Source organism: Carettochelys insculpta, chromosome 12 (assembly GCF_033958435.1).
Source record: "Carettochelys insculpta isolate YL-2023 chromosome 12, ASM3395843v1, whole genome shotgun sequence".
NCBI classification, from domain to species: Eukaryota; Metazoa; Chordata; order Testudines; family Carettochelyidae; genus Carettochelys; species Carettochelys insculpta.
Window position 1 is genome coordinate 28,227,626 of NC_134148.1, and position 23,570 is coordinate 28,251,195.

General features: G+C 50.2%; 1 protein-coding gene and 1 long non-coding RNA gene across 2 annotated transcripts; both read left to right on the forward strand.

The window, feature by feature from the left end:
- The first annotated feature begins 311 nt into the window (after positions 1-311).
- On the forward strand, positions 312-19,759 carry LOC142019567 (uncharacterized). Its single transcript, XR_012647107.1, has 3 exons — positions 312-618; positions 8,802-8,943; positions 19,631-19,759. It is a non-coding gene; the product is annotated as an uncharacterized LOC142019567 (long non-coding RNA).
- On the forward strand, positions 1,230-5,397 carry MEX3B (mex-3 RNA binding family member B). Its single transcript, XM_075006650.1, has 2 exons — positions 1,230-2,025; positions 2,794-5,397. The coding sequence occupies exons 1-2, from the start codon at positions 1,773-1,775 to the stop codon at positions 4,137-4,139; spliced, it is 1,599 nt and encodes a 532-aa protein (XP_074862751.1). The 5' UTR covers positions 1,230-1,772; the 3' UTR covers positions 4,140-5,397.
- Positions 19,760-23,570: the final 3,811 nt, after the last annotated feature.

The window sequence follows — 23,570 nt, forward strand, 5'->3', positions numbered from 1 at the left end:
GGGGGCTCATCTCAGCAGAGGGGCTGCCCTATAAGCACTATTTACCCCATGCAATGGGGTGCCTCGCCCACGCCCTGGGGAGTCCGGCTGGTGGGTGCTCCAGCTCTTTTCGGGGGGAAGCAGTGGGTGCTCTGCCTCCAACATCGAGCCTCCCTAAGCCGCTGGGATCCCTCCCTGAAGGCGGGGCTCTCACGGCTGGAGCTGCGCCCGCGTTCGGGGGAATCTCGCGGGAGGTGCCTAGCTCCCAGCCTGGGGATCGCGGTGAGCGGCGCCGCGTACCAGCAGCAGAGCGGGACAAGCCGCCCCGCGCGCACAGCTCTTCCCGTGGCGCCGGCTCGCGCGCTCTGCAGGGAGCAGAGGAGTCGGCTCGACCCTAACCCCAGCGTGGCTGGCCAGTGCGCATGGCGGAGCAGCGCCAGGCAAGCTCGGGGGCGCAGGCGCAAAGCCAGCCCTTGCAAGGAGGAGCTGGTCCTGTCTGCGGCGCACGCTACCGGCCGTGCTTTGTGCGGGAAGGGCCGGCAAATCAGCCCTACCTGGGAATCTGGGCTGCAGCTCGGTGGCAATGGGAGATTTCTGCCGGGCGGTGCCGGTGCACTGGGGCTGTGCCGCTAAGCCTTGGTGAGCGATGCAATGTATATCCTACGCGGTGCAAAATCGCCCTTTTGTCTTTCCTCTGGTTGCATTACGGTAGGATTCTGCTGGGTGGTTAGCCGCCAGCGCGCCGTGAGCGGGATCATTGCATTGTTCCCCTTATGCGCTGGCTTTCACAGTTTGCTGTCACACCCCTCTGGCCCCGAGTCCCCCCGGCACTGCTGAGTGTGAAAGACGGTGCTTTCTGCTCCAGGCCCCGTGAACTCACCCCGTGCAATGCACGCAACCGGCTGCTGGACAGGAACCCACCCCCGCCAGGGAGCCCCTCGAACTTAGTGATTTATGACCCGAAGCCAAGAAAAAAGGCGGGCTCCCCTCCGGAGGGTCGGTGGGGGGAGATAGTCCATTAGGTTAATTGACCTCCAGCCTTTTGTCCAATCGATTAAAAATCGAGTCGGGCTCCTTAATAAAAGCAGTTAACACACGGGAAAAGGAAACGGGGGGAAAGTGATGCATGCGAGGTTGATACCTACAAGCCAGTGTCTAGAGGCTTTATTGTTCTGCATTAGACAACAAAGAGAGGAGTTTGCCTGGCGGGGAGGGGGAAGAAAAGGGAGTGGGTCAGCCTGCCTAATGCCGGCCCCTCTGCACTGTGCCTGTCCAATCGCCTCACACAGCGATAGTGTCAGTAGCATTGTGCTGTCAGCTCCTGCCGCTTACGCGGCGGCTCCCTCATTCCCCCCTCCCCTCCAGTGCTGTCTGGCTGCAGCACTAGGTCAGACCGAGGAGGGGAGAAGAAGAAAAACGCTGAGTGAGTGGAGTGGAGGCTGGGAGGGGCTCCTTAAAGAAACGCTGCCATCGCTTGGCATTGTGGCCAGCCAGGAACTCAAGGGGGGGAATCATCGGAGCTCCGCTCGCTGTTCTTCCCCCCCCACCCCACCCCCCAAAAAAACCCCTGGGGGGAGCCGTGGGGGGGTGCCGAAAACATCTTATAAACCGGATTTGCACTGGGAAAAAAGAAAGATACAAAATATACAAGCAAAAGGCAACAGCCCCGGTCTCCAGCACTCGCCTTCCCTCCGCTCCTGCTGGCCATCTGCCTTGGGCTTTCCTTTGTGTCTGATCTCTTACTACTGAACCGAGCGCCGGAGGAGGAGGAGGGTGGAACACACACGGGGACGATGCCCAGCTCGCTTTTTGCAGACATGGAGAGGAACGGGAGCGGCGGCGGCGGAGGAGGCGGTGGAGGGGGAGAGACCCTGGATGACCAAAGAGCCCTTCAGATAGCCCTGGATCAGCTCTCCTTGCTGGGGCTGGATACCGACGAGACGAGCTCCATCTACGACAACGAGCCTCGGAAGAAGAGCGTGAACATGACCGAATGCGTCCCCGTGCCCAGCTCCGAGCACGTCGCCGAGATCGTGGGCAGGCAAGGTGGGTAACGGGCTGGGGGTGTGTGTGACAGAGCTACCCCCCCCTCCCCCGGCTCCCCATCGCTGGCCGCTCTGGGGCTGAGGTGCGACACTGGCCCTCCCCGGGAAAGCTGCCTCGCGCTAGGGCCAGGACTAGGTTCCCACCCCCAGACAAAGAAAGTGCAGGAGACGTGGTGCTTCCAGGGACCAGTATCGCATCCATTTCCAGGGGCACTTTCGCCTCCCAGCCACACGAAAGCGGCCCGCTCTCCCGGCGCCACCGAGAAACCTCGCGGACAGAAAAAAATCGGAAAAAACAGCGGCGCCTTGGCGCCCTCCCTCCCCCCCCCCCTTTAGAAATCACGGACTGTGGAAAAGGAACAGCTGGAGGCGGGGGGAAGCTGCACAGTCGGATTGCAAAGAAGCATCCGCATTGGGGACGGTGGCTCCTTCGGTGCAGCTGCTACTTCCTACCTTCCGGGGCGCATCATAACCCGCCCCCCCAGTCCCCCAGGAGCGTGATTTTTTCTCGGGGGGAGGGGCTGCTGATTTCTGCTGGCGCGTGAGTTGTTTTTGTTCCCGCGAATGGCACGTTGTAGCGCTGTGGCCGGCGGCGCTGCAAACATGTGGGCCAGCTGCAGTGTTAGCGAGGGGGTGGGGGGTGGTGCCGGGGCCGGGCTTGCCGAGACAATGCCCTGCCTCGCCAGGCGCATGGGGCGGTTTGTCCTCCCCCAGACGGGCCTGGCACCTACTTTTCTCTCTTTCCCCGCTGCCTCCCCCTCCTTCCCAGGGTGCAAGATCAAAGCGCTGCGGGCGAAGACCAACACCTACATCAAGACCCCGGTCCGCGGGGAGGAGCCGCTCTTTGTTGTGACGGGCAGAAAGGAAGACGTGGCCATGGCTCGCCGGGAGATCATCTCGGCGGCGGAGCACTTCTCCATGATCCGAGCCTCCCGGAACAAGAACACGGCGCTCAACGGCACCGTGCCGGGGCCCCCGAACCTGCCCGGCCAGACCACCATCCAAGTGCGGGTGCCTTACCGGGTGGTGGGGCTGGTGGTGGGGCCCAAGGGGGCCACGATCAAGCGCATCCAGCAGCAGACGCACACGTACATCGTCACCCCGAGCCGAGACAAGGAGCCGGTGTTCGAGGTGACGGGCATGCCGGAGAACGTGGACCGCGCCCGGGAGGAGATCGAGGCGCACATCGCCATGCGCACGGGGGGCATCGTGGAGCTCACGGACGAGAACGACTTCCACGCCAACGGCACGGACGTGGGCTTCGAGCTGCAGGGCCCGGGCAGCCTGTGGAGCAAGCCCACCCCGCCCAGCATCACCCCCAGCCCGGCCCGCAAGCCCTTCTGCAGCTACCGCAACGACAGCTCCAGCTCGCTGGGCAGCGCCTCCACCGACTCCTACTTCGGGGGAAGCCGCCTGGCCGACTACAGCCCGCCCAGCCCGGCCCTCAGCTTCAGCCACACGGCCGCCACCACCAGCAGCAGCAGCGCCTACGGCGGCGAGGCGCTGTCCTCCCCGGACTGCTGCGCCGAGCTGCCCTTCGACTCCCCCCCGCCCGCCTTCGAGCTGGCCCCCGCCCCGCCGCCCGGCGCCCCCCTGCTCTGGTCCCACTTCGAGCGCGGCCCGGCCGCTGCCTCCACCGCCGGCCTGGCGCTGCCGCTGGGGAGCACGCAGAGGCGGGGCTGCACCGCCCCGCCCCCGGCCCGCCTCTCCCCGCCCCTGCCCGGCAGCGGGGGCGGAGCGGAGCATCCCCTGGCCCGGCGTGTGCGCAGCGACCCTGGCGGCGGCGGTGGGGGGCGCTTGATCTCTTCCGCCTCCTACCCGCTCTACGGCAACGGGCTGGGCTCGCACCTGCCGGGGCTGCCCTCCGACTCCTCGGCCTCCTCCTCCTCCTCGTCCAGCTCTTCCTCCAGCTCCTCCTGCTCTTCCTCCGGCATGCGGCGGAAAGGCAGCCGCGACTGCTCCGTCTGCTTCGAGAGCGAAGTGATCGCGGCCCTGGTCCCCTGCGGCCACAACCTCTTCTGCATGGAGTGCGCCAACCGCATCTGCGAGAAGACGGAGCCCCAGTGTCCCGTCTGCCACAGCGCAGTTACTCAGGCCATCCGTATATTTTCATAAAACACAACAAGTCCCAGAGGCAGAGCCCCCTTCTGGCCTGCCTGGTGCCCCGGGAGCATTTAAAGCTGCAGTATCCGCACATTTGAAGGGGGACCTCCCTTGCAGGATGAATTTTGCATTGAGCGTACTGTAGCCTAGGGTGGGTTAGGGGGATATTTGTAACATCTGATGCATGCTATAAATAATAACGAACGACTGCATTCTAGTGCTAGACTAGTTTTTACACTGTACTTTATTACGAAGCTTCCAAGACTTTTTTTTTTTTATTTTTATTTTAAGGTAGGAAATGCTTATGATGATGATCATGATGGTGTGTGGACTGTTAGTAAAACGTGCTGGTAGTTCCTAGAACGCTTATAAGAAACTAATTAAATCTATGAGTGGATACTTTTTTGAATGTTCTTGAAAGGGCAAGAAGTTCCTGTGAAAACCATGATACTGCAGCTTTATCAAAGTAAAAAAAGAAACTGTAACATATCTCTTATATATATTAAAAAACGTTTAAAGGTTTTAAAGATAAATTGCATTAATACAGATTGAAGTATTTTATTCTTTTTTGACTTGAAAAATTATATTTCATATTGCAAAGATGTTTACAAGTATTTTAATTTAAGTTCAGTGAACTTTTTGTAGCTGGGTTAAATCTTTTTTATTTTAGTATGGCCTTATGGCAAAGAACACTGTATTATTTTAATATCACACAATTGTGGACGGAATTACAAACCATAAAATGTGTAATGCTTTGAACAGTATTCTGTTGGGATGGAGATTTTATAGGTTCAGAAAAATGTCTTTTAAATCTGCTTCACCCAGCATATTTTCTATTCAGTGATATAAAGCATATTTTATTCTATATTATTACAAAAATGGAAATGTATAAACATGTCAAAAGGAACTGTTGAAGCTTTCTAACATTTGTATAAATAGAATTCAGTGGAAATTACAAAAAATTCTGTTGCACCACTATAGTTTTAGTATTTCTATTTTAATACATTTGTTTACCACTTGTTTATGTATATGTAGGTGACGTTACTTGAGCTTAAATGTACTTTACTGAGCAAAGTTTAAAAAAAAAGTATATTTTATTTTATGATAAAGGGCCTTTAACCTCATGGTCAAATACTAATATTATATTTGCTGAGACAAGATTTGAAATTGTATCAAGAGTTTTATTTTTCTGACATTTAAAGTTCTACATAATAAAGGTAAAACTTAAGTAATGGTGCTACTTCATGTTTTTTTAAGTATTTCTATATAAATAAAATAAAATATTACAGACAAAAATAGCTTGTGTGGTGATTTGATTGGGCATGAATAGAGATTGGACTTGGATTCCTTCCCCCCATTTGTAATCAAACAAAAGTTTTTATCATGTCATATTAATGTTACTGGAAATCTTTACTTTGTGAAGGCTTCCAGAATAATCTTTCCATTGAAAAATAGGCAGCATGAGGAATTTAAGAAGAAAGCTGATTGATCTTTTTAGACAGTAGATTATCCACCAAAGTAGGAAAAAAGTGTCCCTTCAAATATAAATTTTTAAATTAATAAAAATATTTATAATTTCAGAATAACTGCTGTATTTAGAAAAAATCATGGAAATGCAAATTATTTACATGGTAAAGTTTACTTTTATTTGCTAATCTAACGTGAGAGACTCCTTTGTTGTGATGCATTGATAACAGGCTATGTCCTGCCATCTGTTACTCCTGAGAGTAGTTTCAATATTTGCAGGATCAGACCCTAAATATTTTCTTGAGTAGAACAAGGATTTTCAATCAATATTTTTTGCCTAACCTCCTGAAATTGCTTCTTGGTATTTTCTGACTGTGGTGCAGGCTATTTGGTGTTGACATGCTTGTTTGGATAAACAGTTTATTGCTTTGTAAAGTTTACTGACTTTTAACAATGCAAACTTGTGAAAAAAAACATGCAAGCCAGACCTCCAAAGGTTGCAGTAGTTTTGTATTCATTAAATCCAAACTGTTTGACTGAACTTGGTGCATATGTACCATGTTTGAGCCTGTTTTATTTATATAGCAGACATGGCTACATTTTAAATGTTTGTTTTAAACTAGGCGAGAGCATCTGTGTAGCAGGATAGCGAAAAACCTGTAACATACTATATGCTTGAATTACTATTTTACATAAGTATCTCTTTATTCCAAAACTCTCCTGATGTATGCAGCCTATATTGTCTGTGAAGTGTTTGATTGTTACGTTGTGGGGTTTTTTTTAACACTATTTTATTTTTTTCTGTGGGATAATTATGCTAAGGTGAAAATCAATGACCAGGGAGAAGGATTTGGGGATGTAGATTATTTCAGTCACCTCCTGCCCAATATATTTCCTCAAATACTCTAAATCTTTTTTAAAGTGCAGACTTGAAAGGATTGCTGTGAGAACATTTAGGCCAACAGAGCAGGATTTCTCAGTGACAGGTTTCAGAAAGTGTAATAGAAACATTTAAAACAGTCAGTTTGCTGTTTGGATTTAAAAATCTTTTCCACCATGTTTCAGCCCTGTGTGTGGTACTGAATGGGAGCCAGAAAGTGTGAAAATGCCTGACCAGTCTCAGTAATTTTCCAACCTTAATGAAATAAGTAATTATGAAACAAAACTCCACATAATATTCTGTCTTGCAGGATTTATTTTGTAATTTTCTTCATCCAATGTATTGAGGATAAAACAAGTGAACTCACATGTCTATGGCTGAGGTCCCCTTTTTGGCTTCCTTGTGATATTTCAAGGGTCTGGAGAAGTACATGATCACGTTCTGTCTGTGATTTTGAACAGGGATCATGCTCCTTTGCAAGGCCCACAGCATCTACAGTGACAGCGTGTGTTGATTTCTCTTCCCCATTCAGTGTATTTTGGAGTGACTGGTCTGGATTATCCTCATTTAGCCAAAGAAGGATCTGGAGTGCCATTTTTGAGCTGTCTCCCAAATGTGGGTGTTGACAGCAGCAGGAGAGGCAGAGGCAGCAGCTTTTCTGCTTCCTGCATTGGAATCCTCTGCAGACTGCATCTGAAGCAGTTCTACAATCCCTTCCCCATGACTGTGTACAGGTTATGAGCATCACCCACAAGTGGAGGCTGGCTCTTGGAGTGGTAACACATGTAACTTGGTCACCCTATTATATGCTGATCCTTGTTAGTTTATGTGCCCAAAAACACATCCACTGCTTTTTGTAACCCCACTGTATGTTAGCAAAGATTAGGCAGAGAATGACATGCAGATGACCTGTGGACTACCAGACACAATAGGCCAAATTCTGTACTGATTTATGACTGAGTTAATTCAATGATATTTCAGGAGCTATATATAAATCAAAACAGAATTTGTCCCAAGAGAGACAATTTGCCAGAGGAATTTGTCCTGTGGGGTGAAATAGCGCCCACACATAATAAATTAGACTGTGACCCTATGTTTGGTACACAGATCTATCAATTCATAAAGCAACCCAAGCTCATTTTTTAATCGAGTACTTGGAAATAGATGTCAATATTTGTCTTGCAGAGCAAGTGATTGGTGCTCAGCCTTGTGTGCCAGGTTTCAAGGCCTTGCTCAGACAAGTGGTTCTGCTGAGGTTGTCAAGAGGTAGCTGTGAAAGTAAGGGCTATGTGCCTAGGTAGGTTGCAGGGCTGAATCTTGGATGTCTAGGGAAAATGAAATGTATTTTGTCAGTTTCAGTTTGTTGGTTGAAACCAGAGAGAAATTAAGGATTCTGTGCATATTCCTTTCTGTGTTTTTAGTAATGTACATGGAGTGAACACACAGAATTAGTTTGAAAACAGGAAAAATGTGCTTACATGAAATCCTACTCTTTCCTCTATCCAGAGCTTTTGCCCCCTAGAATTCATAAATCACACCTCAAAGCTAGAGCAGGCTTATTAGGAAATAAATCTTTCTACTATATTCTTTTGTTCCCAGATAGTGATAATTTTAATCTGAATTTACTCTATAATTTTTTCCAATAACTTGAAATGAAACTTATCAGCAAAGTCTAAAGATAACAGCAAAAAACCTGTATAAAATGTATATACATTGAATTGTAAGTTGGAATTCCTTTTATTTTATTTTTCCCTGGTTATTTCTTCAATAAACTCTGTTTTGGGATGTGAAATGCTAACCAAGGTTGTTGCTGCTCACACTGAAATCTATGAGTGCTTTGCTGTTTAATTAATTGGGAAGTGGTCCATGCCCTAGTATTATGCGGAGGGCACGGGGGGGACATACTAGCATGAACTATACATCAATAGGGGTTGAGTATTACTTTAATGAGTAATTTTGTATCTCTTAAATCTGTCCACTTAGAATAAAGAGAGTTAAAGGAGTCTTGGTTCCAAACTCACTTTTATTTATTTATTAATGCAATTCCTATTTGGGGCAGTGGGGAGTGGAGGGTAATCCCCCACCACTCATCTTCCAGTTGCCTACACTCCTGCATTGTATTTCTGTGGTCACTTTGAAATAGAAAAAAAGTGATTATTCACACTACTTCTGCCTATCAGTGTTTCCTGTGCTCATTGTCCTTCTAACAGAGAGGCTCTAATTAGGCAACAAAGAGAAATTTAACTCCAAAGCAGTTAAAGTTCCTTGTGATGCTTCAGAAGATCAAATGTTTTGAACTGCTGATTCACAAGTTTATTGTATTCCAGCTGGCATCTGACAAAAGGCCCAAACCTTCAAGCTGTGAAGTACTTTCTTGAAGGTGCTGGGTGCCCTCAAATCACTTTGAAGTCAAGACAGAGGTCCCCCCCATTCCAGGAGCGATGACCCAAAAGCCGCTCTTCAGTGCAGGTAGATCGCTTTATTACCTCTAAAGTCTACAATAATACATGCCCAAGCATGCCGTTATCTATATACATGTACATCCATGTGTGTCATCATAGACGGATGACTGCTTGAAAATCTCATATGAGTACAGTAAAATATGGATAGTAGAGTGATTTTTGGAAATTTATGTTAATAAAATCCCTTTGAAACCTATAAAGGGATTTATTGTCTTTTATTGCTTAATATCCATTATTTCTATGAGGTATTCAAAGTTGTCTATATATAGGATAATCAGAATCTAATTATTAAATTTAATTTAAAAGTACAAAGGTTAGGGGCACATAATTTTTGTGAAACAAGCTATATTCTTTTGTTCTGCACAAAAGTTCACATTTTAATCAGTGTAGTATATAGAATGTGCTATATATATATATATATTACATGTTTCAGACAAGATTTGTACATGCAAATATGGGGTTTGTGTCTGCAGTTTTGTGAGAACAATGTACACTCCACCCTGTATTGTGTAATTATTTTGATTGGAGTCCAGTGGATTGGAACTAACTTCGTGGGCAATCTGGATCACAGTACGGGATCAGGACCTTGGAAGCTACTTGTAACCTTTGAATTTTGGTGCCCTGAATTCAATGGCATTATTCTTATTGGATCAGAATTTGAGCTTTTTAATAAATTGCACTATGGCATATAAAATGGTGTTTGCATATTAACCCTGATCCAGTGTGTGTGCAGATAACAATCTCTATCACTGCAGATTTTTAAGAGCAGGTCAGACAAACACCTGTCATGGATGGTCTAGATCAGACAAAATATGGTCAGCAGATGGATCTCACCCACCACTGTCCCACTGCCTGGCAGGAGCCTTGGGCAGGCTCCTTGCTTGCTGTGTCCTGCCACACCACTCAAAGTGGTTGGCTGCCTGGGCCATGCTCTTTCTACTTGCCGCATACCCCTGGCGGGTGGGGGTGGGCTTTCTGTGCTGCCCACACCCCCACTTAGAGTGGTATCAGCAGGCAGGGAGCCAGCCGGAGGGTCTCATTGCACTGGTGGCTGGGAACCACCTAAGGTAAGCATCTCCCAGCCAGAGCCTACACCTGGAACACCACCTTCTCCCTTCCCAGCTAACGCTCTGCTCCCCCAGTACCTCTGCCCGAGGTCACAACTCCTTCCTCCCCTAGATCACAACCCAAACCTCTGAACCCCCTCCTAGGTCACAATTCCCTCCCAGACTCTGCATCTCCCTCCTGTATCCCAAACCCCTGCCCTAGGTCACAACCCCCTCCTTCATCCAAGCTCTCTCCCAGACCCCACATTCCCTCTGGTCCCCCAGTCCTCTAGCCTGAGCTTCCTCCTGCACCCAGCCCCCATCCCAGACCCTACACATCCTCCATTAATACCACAGAGGAGCGTGGCCCTTGACCACTTACTAAATTCTCACCCCCATCAAAATTATTGCCCACCCTTTGTCTAGATGGTGCCTGGTCCTGCTGTGGGTGCAGAGGACTGGATTCCCTGACCTCTCAAGAGCCCACGATTCTATGATCATATTTGTTTCCAGAATGTTTTTGTGAGTTACTGTTACATGTTGCTGCTACCGAGGAAATGGTGTAATTACTGGTGAGAAAACAAATCAGCTCAATACAAGTCTTACTTAATGTATCCTGTAACTTTACTGCTGCAGGTCTGATTGATCTGCTGTCTGAGGAGTTTTATAGTGCTCTGTAATAATGTACTGTACCAGGAAAAGTGGCTTGGTTAGATTTAAATTGAGAAAAAATAGAGATTTTTATATTTACCATCACTGCCTTACAGTCTCTGATAAAATTACAATATGGCAAAGAGGCAAAAGCACTTTACTGTAAAAAGGCCTCTTTTGCCAGCCAAGGGGGGTGGGAATAACATGGCCCACTTAGATTAGCATAAATAGCAATTGCCTGTATAAATCTATGGGCCACAAATGAGTAAATAGACCCTCTTGTCCTTTAGTTTTTCCCTTTGTCTTTTTACTTCTTTCATTTTTACCCATACTAAGGGTGGTGATTTTGAGTCTGAGCTGATGGTAGAAATGCTAGATTTAATTTGTGCCTACATGGAGTTTATATTTAGTTGTTAGGGGTCTTTGTATTTTGACAGCTAATCCAAGCCACAGAAGCTACATTTGTCTCAAAAAAAAATCAGCTAAAATATGATCTTTTTATGAGTGAGTCATGAAAATTTCCATTACATTTTGATAATATTTCCACTATTTGAAAAGGGCAAATAAATCATTATCACTTTAGGAGGTTGAACAAGGGTCTGAGGTTACATCTACATTACTGTGGAAGATCGTCCTGCTCAGGTTTGATCTTCCAGGACACCGTTTCATGCATGCATGAAGTGGCACTTTCCGTGGTCAATATTGACTCCGTAACTCCTCACGAGCTGCGAGGATTAAGTAAGGTTGAGGGGAGGAGTGCTCCCATTGACCTTTTTCTGTGAAGACAGCCATGGAACTCAGTGGATGAAAAGTTGTTTTTAGCTATGCAACTGGTGTAGCTAAAACTCACGTATTGGCTGTTGACTGCTACGTCTAGTGTAGACATAGCCTGAAATGCAGGACTTGTAGTTACTAGTGCCTGGGCCACTGATTCACTGTGAGCTTTTGGGTAATTCATTTAACTTACGCTTCAGTATTGCTGTTGGTAAAATAGGACTAATGGCCCAGTCTTTCACAGGGATGTAGTACCGCTTAAAGGCTTGATGTTTGTAGTGCTCTCATATCCTGAGATGGAAGTGATGAAGTGTAAGCTTAAAATATTTTACTAATATATTTAATTAATCAGCTATCTATTATTAATATGCATTAAGTTTACCACTGTAGTAAAAATAAACATATCATTGCCCACTGCTAACAGTCAATGTTTTTTTCAAATACTCATCTCCAAATAGAATTTCAGCCCTCCTGGATTCTGGGGTACAACAGACTATCAGTTCTGCCTGGACATGCATTCTTTACACACTTGAGACTCCCACTGGCTTCCAGGGGACTTCTGGGTGTGAAAGCAAAGCAGTATCAGACACACACACTGGTAGATCTCAGAAATATCTCATAAGAATGTACATATGTGTAGGCCGAGGAGTTGCATGAAGCACATAGCAAGGCATGCTGAGCTCAGAATTTTTGCGATCGTAGAGATAACTCCACTGCAATGCTTTTTGATTTAATTTTTTCTGATTTGTTTTATCATGGTAGTGTTAATGTCTAAGTACATTGAGAAGAATATTAGAATCTGATCTAATAATCTTTCCTCTAATGGCGGGTGCTATTGAATTCAATGGGACAACTTACATGAATAAGGATTTCAGATTTGAGGCCTGACATTAGAAGTGAAGTTGTTAGGGTAGAAGCATCGGCCGTATAATTACCATCTGTTGTTTATAGGGACAGTGTGGCATGCCTTTGGTTCTCAAATCTGTGGTTTGGTTTGGGAAGAGGTGACATTGCTGTGGCTCTGATGATTGTCTCATGCTGCATCTTTTAATATGAAAAGCTTTCTGGCAGACAGCGGGGCTTTCGCATGGGCCACTGCTGTAATTAACGTCTTACAGTGTGCGTGCCATAAACCCCAATTTTTGTAACTTTGCATGCTTGATTACAAGGATTGTGAGTGAAACTGGTGAATGCTCATGCTGAATCACGTCAGATTTGTTCAATTGGTCATGCTTGTTGGAAAATTGAGGGCACAAGAAATATTTAAAACTATTTGGAAAATTAATCTCTTCACTAGTAGAGATGGTATATTTGAAACCTAACAAACATCTTGTGTTTCTTATCCCAGCTGTGTCATTTATTGTAAGATCAGTCATGTAAAATTGTTAAACCACTTTTTAGTTGAGAAATTTTAACATTTTATGTAGGTAATTGGAAACACACATCTCCTAGAACTGGAAGGGACCTTGGGAGGTTAGCTTGTCCAGTCCCCTGCCCTGGTGGCAGGGCCAAGCACCATATTTAGCACCTATTTGCCCCAATCCTTAAATATTCTCCTCAAGGACTGAGCTCACAACCCTGGGTTTGGCAGGCCAGTGCTCAAACCACTGAGCTATCTCTCCCCCTGTTTTAAAGACACAAAAGTGCAATTTTCCACACTAAAAGTGGGTAAACTGAATTAACAGCCCAATCCAGCAGAATGTTTCTTCAACTTTATGAGTGCTGCTGTTCTAGGACAGCTCTCTGCAGCCTGACAACCTGTTAAAAAGAAAAGGAGGTTTACACTGGAATCCGGAAGCGAACAGCTCTCTTCAAAAGGGAGGCACACTGCTACACGCAGCAGGAGCCTCGTTTTCCATGCCACTCTACTGTCTATGCCTGTTCTGCCCACCTATGCTAGGTACCCAACAGCTGCCGTGTGGCTGCTCTACCGATAGAACTTGACGTCAGATGAGGAAACAGCTGCCACAGGACAAAATCAGTACAAGTATAAAGATACCTCAAAGTGAGGTCTTTTGTTTAATATCTCAGGGTATATTTCCATTGTATTGTTGAACCACATTTTTGACCATTCTTGATCTTCCGGCCTAACGACACATTTCATCTTCCCCCTGGTTGAGCAACAGAAGAGACTGGTTCAGGTTTTTATTTTCCCCAGATATCCATCATTCAGTCATACAAAGAATGGCCTGCCCACCATTAAATATATGTTCAGTGCAACATCACCTTATGTTTTTCCTAGGAGCCTTATATGACCATTGGATTGGGCACTCCTTCCCTTGATGGACCTCGACAGCCATGGAATGCCCAATTCTGCTTAGATATCTAACAGGGATTTCTGTGGCTTCCACTTAGGCAATAGTTTCATGTGGAATTGGAATAATCTTTCCAAGTTCCCTGCAAAAGCCTGCCAGTGGAGCATCCATAGGTCATCAGGCATGAAGACAGCTATCTAGTGGACAGGGCCAGCAGTTTGTGCACATATGCATAACCACACGTAACATGAGTACCTGTATGTCAAATTCAGAACCATGTAAATGAAAATTAAAGAAGGGCAGTTGAGTTGTAAGTCAGTAACCTATGTTAGAGTTCTGATATTAAAAACAGCAAGTTGATGAATTCTGCTGTATGCAGTATTTATCTGTAATAGATGCAGTCATTTATTTTTATTAATTATTTCCTTGTATACAGACACAACCACCTATGTAGCTTAAAACATCCTAAATATAATGGTAGGGTTTTGTACTATTGTGTCAAGAATTTGTTTTATGTTCACTTCGATGGTAAAATTTTACATAGAATTATCTTACCTTTAGGACGCTTAGGCTGGGTCTACACTTGCCCCCAAATTTTGGGGAGTAAAAGCACTTCAAAGTAGCACAGCACTTTGACGTGGCTGTGGCTACATACATGCCAGGGCTTCAAAGTTTGACACTTTGAAGTTGCCGCATGGGAGAATTAGTCTAATGAAGTGCTGCGTAATCACCCTGATTAACAAGCCCCCTTCGAAGTTGGGGGCAAGTGTAGACAAGCCCTGAGCCTTTTTCTACACTAGCGTGCTCTGTTGACAGAAGTTGCTGTTGGAAGATATCTTCTGACAAAACTTTTGTTGACATTTGCATCTGGACATGAAAGTGGATCACTCTTTTAATCTGCTCTGTCGACAGAGAGTGACCAGAGTCCCCGGCTGCCCTCTTGACAGAACTTCCCCCAGAATGCTGCAGACAGGGTCACATGTCCGGCAAGCCCTTCTGGGAGCCCTGGCAAGATTCACCCTTAAAGACCCACCCTCCCAACACCCGTTTCCTGCCCGTGCTGAGGCATGCCTACCTCCATGAGGAAGAGCACAGCTGCTGCAGCAGGGCTCACATGCTTTCTGATGGAGATAGCACTTTGCAAATAGCCATGGGGCCAGAGCAGCTCCTGGGCTTCCACTGGTTGCACCCAGGGGTGCTCCAGCTTCTGCTGAACCTCATCATGGCCATCCTCCGCCTCCTTCCCAGGGATGGTGACCCCGGAGCATGTCTTTGCTGCTGCACAGGCTCACCCTGTGCTCACCACCCCCAGGTGCTCAGGTGGGTCTGGAAGCACAGCCCTGGTTCTGACTGGTGGGTCCAGCTCATCATGGGTCAGTGGGATGACCAGCAGTGACTCCAGAACTTCCACCTGCAGACGGCCATGTTCCTGGAGCTCTGTGCCTGTATTGCCACTGCCTCTGGAGACAGGACACCAGGCTGCGGCCGGCCATCCCTGTGGAGAATCAGGTTGCCACCACCCTCTGGAAGCTTGCCACCCCCGACAGCTACCACACAGTAGGAAACCAGTTTGGTGTGGGAAGTCCACTGTTGGGTCCCTCCTCGTGAAGATAAGGCACTCTCGACCTGCAGGCCCTGCACAGAGGGAGGGGACCATTCAGCCAAAGGGGGGACACTTGGGAGGCAGGGTCAGAGGTGCAGAGGTTGGGGTGGGGTGGAAGCTCTGTCCCCAGGGGGCAGTGCCATCCCACAGCTCTGCTCCCAGAGGGCACCTTCATGGTGGGGGGCTCCCAGAGAGCTCTGTGGGGAGGGAGCAAGATAGGGTAGGGGAGTCTCCCGGGGCAGGATTTCCCTCCCACAGTCCCTGATGTGTGTGTTCGGTCCTCTCCCCTTGCAGGTTGTGATGGCTATCAACACCATCCTGCTGTGGAGGGCCATCCATCTGGCAGACATGGACATGGTTGTGGCTGGAATCGTGGAATCGCCTCCCTGGGGTTCCCCAGCTACTTTGGGGATATCGATGGGACCCACATCCCCATCCATGCACCAGACCACAGCATGGCTAAGTTCATTAACCAAAAAGGATATTTCTCCATCATCGGCCACTAGGGACAGTTCCTCTCTGTTTGTGTTGGGGGGTTGGGCTAGGCGAGGTGGTGTGCAACTCCGGACTGTGTCGGAGGATAGAGGTGGGCCCCTTCATCCCTCACTGGGAGTTGGCGGTCAGGTACATGCACGTGCCACTGTGCATTGATCCTCTCCTGCCCTGGCTTGTGAAGACCTGCTTTGGGCAGCTGGACCTGAACCAAGGACTCTTCAGTGCCCACCTGACCTGTGCCTGGATGCAGGCTGTGTGCACCTTCGGTTGCCTGAAGGCATGGTTCATGTGCCTCCTCATGCGCCTGGATGTGGGGGAGCACAACATCCCCCGAATTGTGGTGGCATGTTGTGCCCTCCACAACATTGTGGAAGAGGAGGGGAAGGTTTCAAGGGGGAGGCCTTCCTCCCAGGGTGGCGGGGGTGGACACCGGCCATAGCTATGAGCAACAGGGTGCAGCTCTGATCCACCAGGGCTATTGAGATGGGCTGTGGATCTGTGAGGCCCTGAGGGGAAGTTTCTCCAACGGCCCCCAATGGCCCTCTCCAGGGCAGCCCCAGTGGGGGCCTCATGCCCACAGCCTTACCCTGTCTCCTCCACAATGCTTCTGTTTGCTCCCTCACCCAATAAACAGGGATGTGGGGGTGGAAAGCAAACAACTTTTTTAATTGACCCAGGAAAAACTATTTGAAAATAAACATTGTAAAAAAAATTTGTATGAAATGCTAAAACAGTGAACTATATACAGTGGAAGGGCTTGGGACAGGTGGTGGAGGTAGCAATCCATGGAGGATGTCGGGGGAGGCACAGCCCTGCCCGGGAGTGGAACCCCAAGCATCATTGTCCTTGGGATCCCCTCCTGCTGCAGGTTCGTGGCTCCCGTTGGAGCTGGGCTGGGGCCAGGAACATGGGGAGGTAGAGAGGCAGTGGAGCTGCAGCGGGGTCTGGGTTGGCAGGGTCAGCAGGGAGGCCTGGGGAACAGAGGAGAGATGGGCATGGCAGGGGCCAGGCATGGCCCTCATCCACTGCCAAAACTCGAGGACGGCTTAGAGGATGGCCGGCAGCGACAAGGGCAGGGGGAATGGTGGTGGTAGGGAAGCAGGGTAGCAGCTGCAGGTGGCTGGGCCAACAGGTTCCTCCAGATGCCAGTGGCATCATCACAGTGGGACATCAATTAGTCCCAGGCCTGCAACCACCATTCCTGGTATCGCAACTGCCCCTTCCAGTTGTCCCACAGCTACTGCTTGAGGAGGTCAGGCAGCCTCCAGAGGACAGCAGTGTGGGCCTTCTAGATGTTGTCCTTTGCCCGGAGATGGTCCCTCTGGCCATGGGCCCTCATCCTCTCGGTGGTGGGGTGCTGGTTCACCCTGGTGCTGCCTTGGGATTGGCATGCTCCAGTGCCGGGGTGGGGCTGGCTCGGCCCTCGCTTGGTGAGGATCCAGCTGTAAGGAAGACAAGGGGAGGAGACGGTGACTTAGTCATGCAACACAGCCGCGAAGGCCCTGCCCCTCACCTTGTGCAACAACCAACACCCGCCAGGGCCACAGGATAGGGCTGTCCTGGGAGCACAGTCATGTGTGCACAGTGGGCCCTGCTGCACAGGGACTCCATGATGCCTCTGGAACTGGGCTGACTGTTGCAGCCCTTCCCTCCCCACTCAATGGGCCAGCAGCCAAAGGGGGGGTGGTTCAGCCGTCGAGTGGTCCCCACATGGGTGGTGGGTGAGGCCCTCCCCGGGGCTCTCACAAACACATGTGGCTCATGGCACCATCTGTGTGAGCAGGTGCTGACTCTCTGCGGGCATTTCTGTGTGCCGGGAGCCACGCTCCTCTGTGTGTCCGGGGTCAGGTAGGCACCAGTGTGGCTAGCCTACTTCCACGCATGGCAGGGGCTGGTGGGCTCCCTCTCCCCTGGGCCTAGGGCTCATCTGGGCTCCTGTGGGGCTGGCAGTGGATTGACGACCAGGCCCTGCTGTGTCTGGGTGGGACACACTGCCTTGCACACGGTTCCATGTGCTGGGATCACAGTGCAAGGTCCCACCTGAGCCAGCCTGGTGACCCTCACAGCACGCTCCCATCTGTGCCCACCTCCCATGCCCTGGGGTGTGTGAGGTATGGGATCTTTACCAGAGGGGGCCCTCGAACAGCTCCAGGGGTGCCCTGGAGGTGGTCTGGCTGGAGGGCCCAGAGTCCAGGATGCTGCTGTTGGCCTCAGACCTCGTGTCTGCCTCTGGCTGCAGCAGGGGTTGGGTCCCGGGATGATCCTGGTCTTCCTCCACCAGCTGTGGGGAGCCGGGTGGGGGAGGTTGGTGGGGCAGTGTCATTCACCTCCAGGAGATTGTGTAGCTCCTTGTGGTAAGGGTAGTGACAGGTCCAGTCCTTGAACTCCACCTGGCGTTGCGGGTCTGGGTGTAGCCCTGCTGAAGCTCTTTGACTTTGGCCTGCACCTGCCCCATGAGCTGGCCCCATGCTGCCAGCGTGGTGGCCAGCCGGGCATACACAGGGGTGTCCATCCTTTTGACTTTGGGGTCGAGGAGAGGCTGTTCCTCACCCCATGTGTCCAGCAGGTCGTGGCCGTCAGGCCCAGTCCAGGAGGCAGGACTGACGTTTTGTTGCCCGGGGTGGCTCCTGGGACTCCTCCAGCTGTCCTCAGAGGGCCCCGGGGAGTTGCAGGTTGTCTAGTGGTCTGCTGTCTGTGTGCACTCAATGAAAAGGCATGGCTGCGATGGTCTGGGGGACTGCAGTCTGTAGCCCTGCTGCTCCCACGCAGCCAGCTTCCTGCCACAGGGTTTCCAGGGCTCCCTGTAGTTTTAAGAATGGCCAGAGGCAGGGACCATAGAGCAAGGATTGCTGTGGCCAGGGCATCCTCTGGGGCAGCTGCCTGGTGCCCTGGAGGCCTTTTCTGTCGCCAGAAGGCCCCACGGAAAGTCCAGATTGGTTTTCTGTCAACAGAGGTCTATCAACAGAGGGCGTTCTGCCTAATAGTGGAATGGCAGAACATGGTCGACAGAAATGCTACGTTCTGTCGATTTACGATTGACAAAATGCCTGGGTAAGGTGGATGCTATGCGGGTTTTGTGTTGTCAACAAAACTTTCTAGTGTAGACATAGCCTTATTGTAAAGACGTCTTTTCACTGGCAGAGGCGAGTAAGAATGTTAAAGGAAATTCACTGTAGTTGGAGGCTGTAATATGCCTGTTCATTTCAAAGGAGGATGTATAACTAATTACATTTTAATTAAATCTCTGTCATCAACAGCTTTTTTTAAAGAGTCTTTTAAAGTTACATTTAGTGTTAGTATTGTTTGAGATCTTCTTTCTTAATGTGCATCTGTATTCATGTATTTTTGCCTTTTCAAAAGTCTCCCCGACCTTGCCCAAAGTATAAACAGGTGCTAGTATATGTTAAAAAGTAAGTGTTGGTAAAATCATTTTTTTTTTAAATGCCAGCTATTACTTGTCTAAATAGAGAGCAAAAAGACATGAAACTAGCCAAACTCATTTTTTTCTTTTCCATGCTGGTTCTTAATGTTGAAGTACTGGAAGTTTTTATTTGAAGAAGACAAGCTGTTAATTACAAAGCCAGGACACAAATACATGTTTAGATTATATGGTTCATATTGATTTTACTTGTTTTCTCTTAAGGTAGCATAGAAGTAGTGCAGCATATCCTGTATATGGTTTGTGTGGGAAAAAATAATCTATATGAAATACGTAACAAAAAAACAAAAACAAAACCAAGAGTCATAATTGGCACAGTTTCCACTGATTTCTATAGAATTTATACCCTCTCCTGCCAGGACACAATTTAGGTCATTAGAAACCTAAATTTTATGACTATTTCTCACTATTATTTGTATTTTAATTTCCAGGTGCGATATTAGACAGATTCAGGAGAGACGCATGTTCCTGGTTACAGAATGACTCTGTGGAGTCCCAGCCCAAAGTCCCTCAGCCATGCCAACCACACACCCATTGTGTCTTCTGAATGTAGGTCTAGAAAGTATGTCTGAGCTGTTGATTTGGGCTCTGCACCACACAGTGTACTCATGCTTAACCCCTCCATATCCAGCAACTCCTTCCTCTGACACAGACAGTGGCTCTGGATTTGCCTGGTATTGCTCATCTACATTCTATTAAAGAGACACAACTTTGTGTCAAATCTTTTGAAGTCAATGACAAGGCACCCTGAGTTTAATGGGAGTGTGATGGGGTTCAGGGGTCCCCCTGCACTGCACCCCGTCCGCTGGCAGGAGTGACTCTCACTCACCAGGTACAACAGCAGGTTTATTAGGCAACAGATGTCCAGTTTCTCACAGAAGCAACAGCATAGCAGCCAGAGACAGTCCTTCCAACCTGTCCTGGGGGGAAGACCCCGAGGGGTGCCCCTCTGGGGTGTAGCTTTCCCCTCCTCAGGCTGGCTGCCTTCCAGCTCTCCCTTCTCCTCGCCTCTAACTGCCGCCCCCGATTCAAAAACCCCAGCTCAGCTCCTCCCTGCTCTTTGTTTAGGCAGAGGTGTTACCTGCCAGTTGTAGCCCCAGGGTCATCCTTAGCCACTGGGAGCTGCTGTTTGCCTCGGACATCCAGCCTGACTCACACATGCACCCCCCCCACTCCATCACATCTCTCCCCCCTTCCAGACCGCACTGAGCGGGGTCACTTAGCCAGTGACCTGGGGAAGTTCGGGGCCCTCCCTGCGTGACAGGGCATCGGCTATGGTGTTGTTGTTCCCCTTGACGTGGACCACCTCCATGTCGTAGTCCTGCAGGAGCAGACTCCACCGCAGGAGCTTGGCGTTGGCCCCTTTCATGTGATGCAGCCAGGTCAGGGGTGAGTGATCGGTGTACACGGTGAAACGCCGTCCAAACAGGTACGGCTGCAGCTTCCCCAGCGCCCACACCATGGCCAGACATTCCTTCTCTATGGCCGCGTAGTTCTGCTCCTGGGGCAGCAGCTTCTTACTCAGGTACACGATGGGGTGTTTCTCCCCTTTGTCAGTCACCTGCATTAGCACCGCCCCCAGCCCCACGTCCGAGGCATCGGTGAACACCAGGAAGGGCTTGTTGAAGTCTGGATTTGCCAGCACTGGGGCCCTGACCAGAGCCTCCTTCAGCGCGCAGAGGGCCTCTTGGCACTGCTCGGTCCAAACCACCTTGTCAGGCTTTCCCTTTTTACACAGCTCCGTGAGGGGGGCTGCGATGGAGCTAAAGTGGGGCACAAACCTCCGGTAGTACCCCGCCATCCCAATGAAGGCCTGGACCTGCTTCTTAGTCTGGGGTGTTGGCCAATCTCTGACAGCCTCCACTTTAGCTGGCTCTGGCTTTAAGCAGCCGCTGCCCACCTTGTGGCCCAGGTAGGTCACCTCAGCCATTCCCACCTTGCACTTCCCTGCCTTGATAGTCAGACCAGCCTTCTGGAGTCGGTCCAGCACCTGCTTGACCTGGGACACATGGTCCTCCCACGTCTGGCTGAAGATGCAAATGTCGTCCATGTAAGCCAGGGCAAAGCTCTCCATTCCCTTCAGTAGCTGGTCCACCAGACGCTGGAAGGTAGCGGGTGCCCCCTTGAGGCCGAAGGGCAGGACCAAGAACTCGTAGAGCCCCACAGGAGTGATGAAAGCCGACTTCAGCCGGGCATCTTGGTCTAATGGCACTTGCCAGTACCCCTTGGTGAGGTCTATGGTGGTGAGGTAACGGGCTCCCCCCAGCTTGTCTAAAAGGTCATCAGGCCTGGGCATGGGGTAGGCGTCCGAGACAGTGATGGCGTTAAGCTTGCGATAGTCCACACAAAACCGAACAGACCCATCTTTTTTAGGGACTAACACCACGGGAGAGGCCCAGGGGCTGGACGAGGGTTGGATCACCCCCAGAGCCAGCATGTCTTCAACCTCCCGCTCTATGTCCTGAGCCGTCCTCCCTGTGGCTCTGAATGGCACACACTTGATAGGGGCGTGGGTGCCTGTCTCTATTCGGTGGACAGCCAGGTCAGTGCGTCCGGGTCTGTCCGAGAACAGCTGTTGATGCGAATGCAGCACCTCCTTGATCTCCGTCTGCTGGGCAGGGGTCAGCTGGTCTGAGAGGGGAATAGACTCCAGCAAGGAGCCGGCTCCAGTCCTTGTGAGTAAATCCACCAAGGGATCTTCCCCCTGCCCCTCCCAGTGTCTGCACACGGCCAGCACCAAGTTCTGCCTGTCCCAGTAAGGTTTCATCATGTTCACATGATAGACCCGGTGGCGGTGGGCCCGGTTCGACAGTTCCACCACATAATTCACGTCATTTAGCTGTTTGACGACCTTGAAGGGCCCATCCCAGGCCGCTTGCAGCTTGTTCCGCCGCACAGGTATAAGGACCATCACTTGATCCCCGGTGGCATAGGCTCGGGCCCTGGCGTTACGGTCATACCAGACCTTTTGCTTCCTTTGGGCCATGGAGAGGTTCTCCCTGGCCAGGCCCATGAGCTCGGTGAGTTTTTCCCGGAAGGTCAGTACATACTGTACCACTGACTCCCCTTCAGGGGAGGCCGTCCCCTCCCACTCTTCTCTGAGCAAGTCCAAGGGTCCCCGTACCCTCCTTCCATACAGCAGCTCAAACGGGGAGAACCCCGTGGATTCCTGGGGCACCTCCCTGTATGCAAACAGCAGGTGGGGTAAGTACTTGTCCCAGTCATGGGGGTATTGATTCATGAAGGTTCTCAGCATCTGCTTCAGAGTCCCATTGAACCTCTCCACCAGCCCATTGGTCTGCGGGTGGTAGGCTGTGGCCCAGGTGTGCCGGACCCCACACTTGTCCCACAAGCTTTGCAGTAGGGCCGACATGAAGTTGGACCCCTGATCTGTGAGGACCTCCTTGGGGAACCCCACTCTGCTGAAAATGGACAGCAGTGCATCTGCCACGGTGTCAGCGTCGATAGAGGTCAAGGCCACTGCTTCTGGGTATCGCGTGGCAAAATCTACCACTACCAAAATATATTTCTTCCCCGAACGCGTTGCCTTGCTGAAGGGGCCCACTATGTCTATAGCCACTTTCTGGAAAGGCTCCTCTATGATGGGCAGTGGCCGCAGGGCAGCTTTCCCCTTGTCCCGGCTCTTCCCCACCCTCTGGCAGGGATCGCAGGACAGGCAATACAGACGGACAGCTGCAAAGATCCCTGGCCAGAAAAAGTTCTGTAACAACCTTCTCCTGGTGCGGTGGATCCCCTGGTGTCCTGCGAGCGGGACATCATGAGCTAGGTACAGCAGCCTGCGCCGGTACTTTTGGGGAACCACCAGTTGCCTCTGGACCTTCCATGGCTCCGCTTTGCGTCTGGGAGCCCATTCCCGGTACAGGAATCCCTTTTCCCACAGGAATCTCTCCCTGCAGCCCTCCCCCAGCTGCGGAGCTGGGCTGAGACTGGCCAGTTCCCTCAGCTTCTGCAAGGAGGGGTCTCTCTGCTGCTCTGCCTGGAATTCTTCCGCTCGGGCAGGAGCGGAGGCTACTTCCCCATCCCTGCCTGGCTCCAGCATCCCTGGCCTGTGAGATCTGGTTTTTGGGAGCCCCCTTTCTCTCAGGGTTGGCCCCTGTGGCTTTGGCTGGGCCTGTACCCCTGAATCTGGGGAGCGCACCCCTCGTTTTCTTTGGCTACGGGTCAGGACCAGGGCACGAGGGCGTTCACCTTGCCAGTTCTCCAGGTCAGCCCCCATCAGTACATCTGCCGGCAAATGGCTGTGCACGCCCACTTCCTTGGGGCCTTCCTTCTTCCCCCATTTCAGGTGCACCCTGGCCATGGGCACCTTGAAAGGGGTCCCATCAATTCCTGTTATCGTCAGGTGGGAAT

What these genes read in the sequence shown, in the direction of transcription:
- MEX3B (XM_075006650.1), top strand. Translation starts at nt 1,773, where the DNA reads ATGCCCAGCTCGCTTTTTGCAGACATGGAGAGGAACGGGAGCGGCGGC. An exon ending in CGAGATCGTGGGCAGGCAAG is followed by an intron (nt 2,026 to 2,793) that starts GTGGGTAACGGG and finishes CCTCCTTCCCAG; the next exon opens with GGTGCAAGATCAAAGCGCTG.